This window comes from Pecten maximus, chromosome 2 (genome assembly GCF_902652985.1).
Source record: "Pecten maximus chromosome 2, xPecMax1.1, whole genome shotgun sequence".
NCBI lineage: Eukaryota > Metazoa > Mollusca > Bivalvia > Pectinida > Pectinidae > Pecten > Pecten maximus.
Window position 1 is genome coordinate 42,366,755 of NC_047016.1, and position 8,865 is coordinate 42,375,619.

The 8,865-nt window shown below is 39.0% G+C and overlaps 1 protein-coding gene across 1 annotated transcript; it reads left to right on the plus strand.

Annotated features, from left to right (window-relative positions):
• Positions 1–3,939: 3,939 nt before the first annotated feature.
• LOC117343179 (putative protein FAM47C) lies at positions 3,940–7,572 on the plus strand. The gene is made up of 4 exons (XM_033905517.1): positions 3,940–4,000; positions 4,248–5,512; positions 6,065–6,364; positions 6,463–7,572. The coding sequence occupies exons 1-4, from the start codon at positions 3,940–3,942 to the stop codon at positions 7,570–7,572; spliced, it is 2,736 nt and encodes a 911-aa protein (XP_033761408.1).
• Positions 7,573–8,865: the final 1,293 nt, after the last annotated feature.

The following is an 8,865-nucleotide window of genomic DNA, read 5'->3' on the forward strand; positions in this document are numbered from 1 at the left end:
ACATGGTTACAATGTAAACCAAATGACCCCTAATTACATACAAGGTTACAATATAAACCAAATGACCCCTAACTACACACATGGTTACAATGTAAACCAAATGACCCCTAATTACATACAAGGTTACAATGTAAACCAAATATCCCCTAACTACACACAAGGTTACAATATAAACCACATGACCCCTAACTACATACAAGGTTACAATGTAAACCAAATGACCCCTAACTACACACAAGGTTACAATGTAAACCAAATATCCCCTAAATACACACAAGGTTACAATGTAAACCAAATGACCCCTAACTACACACAAGGTTACAATGTAAACCAAATGACCCCTAATTACATACAAGGTTACAATGTAAACCAAATGACCCCTAACTACACACAAGGTTACAATGTAAACCAAATGACCCCTAACTTACATACAAGGTTACAATGTAAACCAAATGACCCCTAACTACACACAAGGTTACAGTGTAAACCAAATGACCCCTAACTACACACAAGGTTACAATGTAAACCAAATGACCCCTAACTACACACAAGGTTACAATGTAAACCAAATGACCCCTAACTACACACATGGTTACAATGTAAACCAAATGACCCCTAACTACATACAAGGTTACAATGTAAACCAAATGACCCCTAACTACACACAAGGTTACAGTGCAAACCAAATGACCCCTAATTACATACAAGGTTACAATGTAAACCAAATGACCCCTAACTACATACAAGGTTACAATGTAAACCAAATGACCCATTACACACAAGGTTACAATGTAAACCAAATGACCCCTAACTACATACAAGGTTACAATGTAAACCAAATAATCTCCAACTACACACAAGGTTACAATGTAAACCAAATGACCCCTAATTACATACAAGGTTACAGTGTAAACCAAATGACCCCTAACTACACACATGGTTACAATGTAAACCAAATGACCCCCTAACTACACACATGGTTACAATGTAAACCAAATGACCCCCAACTACACACATGGTTACAATGTAAACCAAATGACCCCTAACTACACACAAGGTTACAATGTAAACCAAATGACCCCTAACTACACACAAGGTTACAATGTAAACCAAATGACCCCCAACTACACACATGGTTACAATGTAAACCAAATGACCCCCTAACTACACACATGGTTACAATGTAAACCAAATGACCCCTAATTACACACAAGGTTACAATGTAAACCAAATGACCCCTCCTACACACATGGTTACAATGTAAACCAAATGATCCCCTAACTACAGACAAGGTTACAATGTAAACCAAATGACCCCTAACTACACACAAGGTTACAATGTAAACCAAATGACCCCTAACTACATACAAGGTTACAATGTAAACCAAATGACCCCTAACTACACACAAGGTTACAGTGCAAACCAAATGACCCCTAATTACATACAAGGTTACAATGTAAACCAAATGACCCCTAACTACATACAAGGTTACAATGTAAACCAAATGACCCATTACACACAAGGTTACAATGTAAACCAAATGACCCCTAACTACATACAAGGTTACAATGTAAACCAAATAATCTCCAACTACACACAAGGTTACAATGTAAGCCAAATGACCCCTAATTACATACAAGGTTACAGTGTAAACCAAATGACCCCTTACACACAAGGTTACAATGTAAACCAAATGACCCCTAATTACATACAAGGTTACAATGTAAACCAAATGACCCCTAACTACATACAAGGTTACAATGTAAGCCAAATGACCCCTAATTACATACAAGGTTACAGTGTAAACCAAATGACCCCTTACACACAAGGTTACAATGTAAACCAAATGACCCCTAATTACATACAAGGTTACAATGTAAACCAAATGACCCCTAACTACATACAAGGTTACAATGTAAACCAAATGACCCCTAATTACATGCAAGGTTGCAATGTAAACCAAATGACCCCTTACACACAAGGTTACAATGTAAACCAAATATCCCCTAACTACACACATGGTTACAATGTAAACCAAATGACCCCCAACTACACACATGGTTACAATGTAAACCAAATGACCCCCAACTACACACATGGTTACAATGTAAACCAAATGACCCCTTACACACAAGGTTACAATGTAAACCAAATGACCCCTCACTACACACAAGGTTACAATGTAAACCAAATGACCCCTCACTACACACATGGTTACAATGTAAACCAAATGACCCCTAACTACATACAAGGTTACAATATAAACCAAATGACCCCTAACTACACACAAGGTTACAATGTAAACCAAATGACCCCTAACTACACAAAAGGTTACAATTTTACATTGCTAAACCACTAAAACAAGATTATCTCAAAAATAAGAACCACTTATTATTTTGTATAAAAAAAAACCCCACTAAAACAAGATTATCTCAAATATAAGGATTACTGATAACATTGTCTAAAAACCACTAAAACAAGGTAATCACTAAATAGGCTCATTTACAGCAGCTGTTTCTGTGTCTACCATTACACAGAGTAACAAATGTAGCTGTCTACTCCAACAGTTTCAGCTGAAGCCTGGTGACAGATAGTTCAAACATTCTGTTTACCTTGTTCTAGATTTCCTAAATCTGACACAGACTCATTCGAAAACCATTGTCTTCTCTGTTCTCAGTTATATGAGTTCTGAAATTTGTAAAAAGATAAAATTACCTAAAATAGAACAAATAGTGATGTTTGATTGGTTGGAAAGGCTCTCAATATCAATATCTCATTGTTCTGTTCTGTTTTAAACTTGAAAAGTTTTTGCATGGTAATGTTGAGATAATATCTTTTACCTGGAAATATTGATGCATCACTTATTTTTGAGGTATTACAAATTACCTGTAAATGTTGAGGTATTACATATTACCTGTAAATGTTGAGGTATTACATATTACCTGTAAATGTTGAGGTATTACTTATTACCTGTAAATGTTGAGGAATTACCTATTAACTGTAAATGTTGAGGTATTACATATTACCTGTAAATGTTGAGGTATTACATATTACCTGTAAATGTTGAGGAATTACATATTACCTGTAAATGTTGAGGCATTATATATTACAGTGTACCTGAAAATGTTGAGGTATTACATATTACATATTACCTGTAAATGTTGAGGTATTATATATTACAGTGTACCTGTAAATGTTGAGGTATTACATATTACCTATAACCTGTAAATGTTGAGGTATTACATATTACAGTGTACCTGTAAATGTTGAGGTATTACATATTACATATTACCTGTAAATGTTGAGGTATTACATATTACCTGTAAATGTTGAGGTATTACATATTACATATTACATGTAAATGTTGAGGTATTACATATTACATATTACCTGTAAATGTTGAGGTATTACATATTACCTGTAAATGTTGAGGAATTACCTATAACCTGTAAATGTTGAGGAATTACATATTACCTGTAAATGTTGAGGTATTACATATTACCTGTAAATGTTGAGGGATTACATATTACCTGTAAATGTTAAGGTATTACATATTACCTGTAAATGTTGAGGGATTACATATTACCTGTAAATGTTGAGATATTACATATTACCTGTAAATGTTGAGGAATTACTTATTACCTGTAAATGTTGAGGTATTACATATTACCTGTTAATTTTGAGATATTATATACTGTATTACCTGTAAATGTTGAAGAATTACATAATATCTGTAAATGTTGAGGTATTACATATTACCTGTAAATGTTGAGGTATTACCTATAACCTGTAAATGTTGAGGTATTATATATTACCTGTAAATGTAGAAGTATTATATATTACCTGTAAAATATGAGGTAATTTACCTGAGTTTGGAGAATATCCTTTGGAGGCTTGCCTGTGTTACTCATACCTCGCCACACTAAACCTCAATCCTGTATGAATCATAATGATACAGAGGCTGCAGGCGACCTGCTGGCCCCAGATGTCTGCTGGCTAAGTAAATCCAGTTAAACTCACACAATATCAAGTATTGTGTACCTTTGTGCTTGTATATATACACATCATAGGTATACTGCAACATTTCTGTATACATATCTTAGTATACCTACAATGTTTTTTGTATATAATTACTTGTATCTTCTTATACATATAACTTTATGTATCAAACCAGCTACATCTGGATGGTGTCACCCGGGATTCTGACACCAATACCAATTTTAATATTTTTTAATTTTTGTATACAGATAACCTTTTGAACCTTGGTCTTGTGACAAGAGAGTTCAGTGTACATCCTGGTCCTCCACTGACAAGAGGGTTCAATGTACATCCTGATCCTCCAATGACAAGAGATTTCAGTGTAAATCTTGATACCACACTGACAAGAGAGTTCAGTGTAAATCTTCATACCCCACTGACAAGAGGGTTCAGTGTTTGTCCTGATACCCCACTGACAAGAGAGTTGAGTATACATCCTGATTCTCCACTGACAAGAGGGTTCAGTGTACATCCTTATCCTCAACTGACAAGAGGGTTCAATGTACATCATGATCCTCCACTGACAAAAGGGTTCAGTGTACATCCTGATCCTCCACTGACAAGATGGTTCAGTGTACATCCTGATCCTCCACTGACAAGAGGGTTCAGTGAGCATCTTGATCCTCCACTAACAAGAGGGTTCAGTGTACATCCTGATACCCCACTGACAAGAGGGTTCAGTGTACATCCTTATCCTCAACTGACAAGAAGGTTCAATGTACATCATGATCCTCCACTGACAAAAGGGTTCAGTGTACATCCTGATCCTCCACTGACAAGATGGTTCAGTGTACATCCTGATCCTCCACTGACAAGAGGGTTCAGTGAGCATCTTGATCCTCCACTAACAAGAGGGTTTAGTGTACATCCTGATACCCCACTGACAAGAGGGTTCAGTGTACATCCTTATCCTCAACTGACAAGAGGGTTCAATGTACATCCTGATCCTCCACTGACAAGAGGGTTCAGTGAGCATCTTGATCCTCCACTAACAAGAGGGTTCAGTGTACTTCCTGATCCTCCACTGACAAGAGGATTCAGTGTACATTCTGATCCTCTACTGACAAGAGGATTCAGTGTACATCCTGATCCTCCACTGACAAAAGGGTTCAGTGTACATCCTGATTCTCCACTGACAAGAGGGATCAGTGTACATTTTGATCCTCTACTAACAAGAGGGTTCAGTGTACATCCTGATCCTCTACTGACAAGAGGGTTCAGTGTACATTCTGATCCTCTACTGACAAGAGGAATCAGTGTACATCCTGATCCTCCACTGACAAGAGGATTCAGTGTACATCCTGATCCTCCACTGACAAGAGAGTTCAGTGTACATCCTGATCCTCCACTGATAAGAGGGTTCAGTGTACATCCTGATCCTCCACTGACAAGAGGGTTCAATGTACATCATGATCCTCCACTGACAAGAGGGTTTAGTGTACATTCTGATCCTCCACTGACAAGAGGGTTCAGTGTACATCCTGATCCTCAATTGACAAGAGAGAGAATTGATACAGTGCACATACTGATCCCCTGGTGACAAGAGGAATCAGTGTACATCCTGATCCTCAACTGAAAAGAGAGAGAATGAATACAGTGTACATCCTGATCCTCTGGTGACAAGAGGATTCATTGTACATCCTGATCCTCCACTGACAAGAGGGTTCAGTGTACATCCTGATCATCCTCTGGTGACAAGAGGGTTCAGTGTACATCCTGATCCTCCACTGACAAGAGGGTTCAGTGTACATCCTGATCCTCCACTGACAAGAGAGTACAGTGTACACCCTGATCCTCTACTGACAAGAGGATTTAGTGTACATCCTGATACCCCACTGACAAGAGGGTTCAGTGTACATCCTGATCCTCCACTGACAAGAGGGTTCAGTGTACATCCTGATCCTCCACTGACAAGAGGGTTCAGTGTACATCCTGATCCCCCACTGACAAAAGGGTTCAGTGTACATCCTGATCCTCCACTGACAAGAGAGTACAGTGTACATCCTGATCATCCTCTGGTAACAAGAGCTTCAGTGTACATCCTGATTCTCCACTGACAAGAGAGTACAGTGTACACCCTGATCCTCCACTGACAAGAGGGTTCAGTGTACATCCTGATCCTCCACTGACAAGAGGGTTCAGTGTACATCCTGATCATCCTCTGGTGACAAGATGGTTCAGTGTACATCCTGATCCTCTTCTGACAAGAGGGTTCAGTGTACACCCTGATCCTCCACTGACAAGAGGGTTCAATGTACATCCTGATCCTCCACTGACAAGAGGGTTCAATGTACATCCTGATCCTCCACTGACAAGAGGGTTCAGTGTACATCCTGATTCTCCACTGACAAGAGGGTTCAGTGTACATCATTATCCTCAACTGACAAGAGGGTTCAATGTACATCATGATCCTCCACTGACAAGAGGTTCAGTGTACATCCTGATCCCCTGGTGACAAGAGGGTTCAGTGTGCATCCTGATCCTCCACTGACAAGAGGATTCAGTGTACATCCTGATCCTCCACTGACAAGAGGGTTCAGTGTACATCCTGATCCTCAACTGACAAGAGGGTTCAGTGTGCATCCTGATCCTCAACTGACAAGAGGGTTCAATGTACATCCTGATCCTCCACTGACAAGAGGGTTCAGTGTACATCCTGATCCTCCACTGACAAGAGGATTCAGTGTACATCCTGATCCTCAACTGACAAGAGGGTTCAGTGTACATCCTGATCCTCCACTGACAAGAGGGTTCAGTGTACATCCTGATCCTCTGGTGACAAGAGGGTTCAATGTACATTCTGATCCTCCACTGACAAGAGGATTCAGTGTACATCCTTATCCTCAACTGACAAGAGGGTTCAGTGTACATCCTGATCCTCCACTGACCAGAGGGTTCAGTGTACATCCTGATCCTCTGGTGACAAGAGGGTTCAATGTACATCCTTATCCTCAACTGACAAGAGGGTTCAGTGTACATCCTGATCCTCAACTGACAAGAGAGTTGAGTGTACATCCTGATCCTCCACTGACAAGAGGGTTCAGTGTACATCCTGATTCTCCACTGACAAGAGGATTCAGTGTACATCCTGATCCTCAACTGACAAGAGAGTTGAGTGTACATCCTGATTCTCCACTGACAAGAGGGTTCAGTGTACATCCTGATTCTCCACTGACAAGAGGGTTCAGTGTACATCCTGATCCCCCACTGACAAGAGAGTTCAGTGTAAATCTTGATACCCCACTGACAAGAGGGCTCAGTGTACTTCCTGATCCTCCACTAACAAGAGGGTTCAGTGTACATTCTGATCCTCTACTGACAAGAGGGTTCAATGTACATCCTGATCCTCCACTGACAAAAGGGTTCAGTGTACATCCTTATCCTCTACTGACAAGAGGGTTCAATGTACATCCTGATCCTCTACTGACAAGAGGGTTCAGAGTACATCCTGATCCTCCACTGACAAGAGGATTCAGTGTACATCCTGATCCTCTACTGACACGAGGTTCAGTGTACATCCTGATCCTTCAATGAACCTAGACATTGAAACCTGATTACTGGAGACCAGAATTTTACATCACCACTCTATATAAATACCCAAAATAACCACATTGGCTGAGAATTCCAATGTTAGGGGAAACATATGACAGTGATACTATCAAGAACACTTAGGTGATACTGAGATAGGCTTTGTTTGCTGGGATTATCGCCTGACAAATAGCAAAGGTCATTTTGAGGTAGGGTATCTTTGTAGTAGTTGGTGACTACCTCACTGAACAACATATGGCAGGCCCGTCACTTTCCATTCAGAGCAATTAGGGTAAAGAGTCTTGCCCAAGGACACAACTACAACAGGCACAGACCACTAAGATATGCAGCAGTGGTGACAGTACAAGGAAGTTTTATATCGACACAGACAGGAACATCCAGAGGTTAATGGCCGCAGATTATGTGATCTGACGTGATTGTAAAAGCTACAAGGTCTGACAGACACGAAGTGTTGACACCGAGACAGCAGTTTATCTCAGGATCGGTGTTTCACTTAACATTTACGTTTCATGTTTGAATCACACAAATCTGACTTCCAATTAGATGTTCAAACAAATTGTAAACAGAAAATTGATGTTGGAGGCAGATGGAGCTGATCAATTTTACTCCAAGCCATAATTGTCAGAACAGCTGTAGCACTGTATACTATCAAAACAATATTAGTATCAATAAATCTGGGTTTCCAAGGTAGCATAATGGGGTACAAGTATACAAGGTAATATACAGGGATATCAATTATATAAATATACCCGGGTTACTGACTGAGAAAACATACAGGGTTATAAATATACATCGTACCAGGGTTACAAAGATAACATACTCTGTATAATAAGTAGAAATATACCAGGTTACAAGAAAAACATTAATACAGGGTTATTAGTATAAATATGACAGGGTTACAAGAGAAACATACAGGGTTATTAGTATAAATATGACAGGGTTACAAGAGAAACATACAGGGTTATTAGTATAAATAGTATAGGGTTACTAGTAAAGATATAACAGGGTTACTAGTAAAGATATAACAGGGTAACAAAGGAGACATACAGGGTTATTAGTATAAATATAACAGGGTAACAAAGGAGACATACAGGGTTATTAGTATAAATATAACAGGGTTACAAAGGAGACATACAGGGTTATTAGTATAAATATAACAGGGTTATAAAGGAGACATACAGGGTAATTAGTATAAATATAACGGTAATTAGTATAAATATAACAGGGTTACTAGTATAGATATAACAGGGTTACAAAGGACACATACAAGGTTATTAG

Excerpts from the sequence above, each read along its gene's own strand:
- LOC117343179 (XM_033905517.1), top strand. The coding sequence starts at position 3,940 with ATGAATCATAATGATACAGAGGCTGCAGGCGACCTGCTGGCCCCAGAT. Across the intron at positions 4,001-4,247 it reads CCCAGATGTCTGCTGGCTAA|ATAACCTTTTGAACCTTGGT; the intron begins GTAAATCCAGTT and ends TTTTGTATACAG. Across the intron at positions 5,513-6,064 it reads CACTGACAAGAGGGTTCAGT|AGCTTCAGTGTACATCCTGA; the intron begins GTACATCCTGAT and ends TCTGGTAACAAG.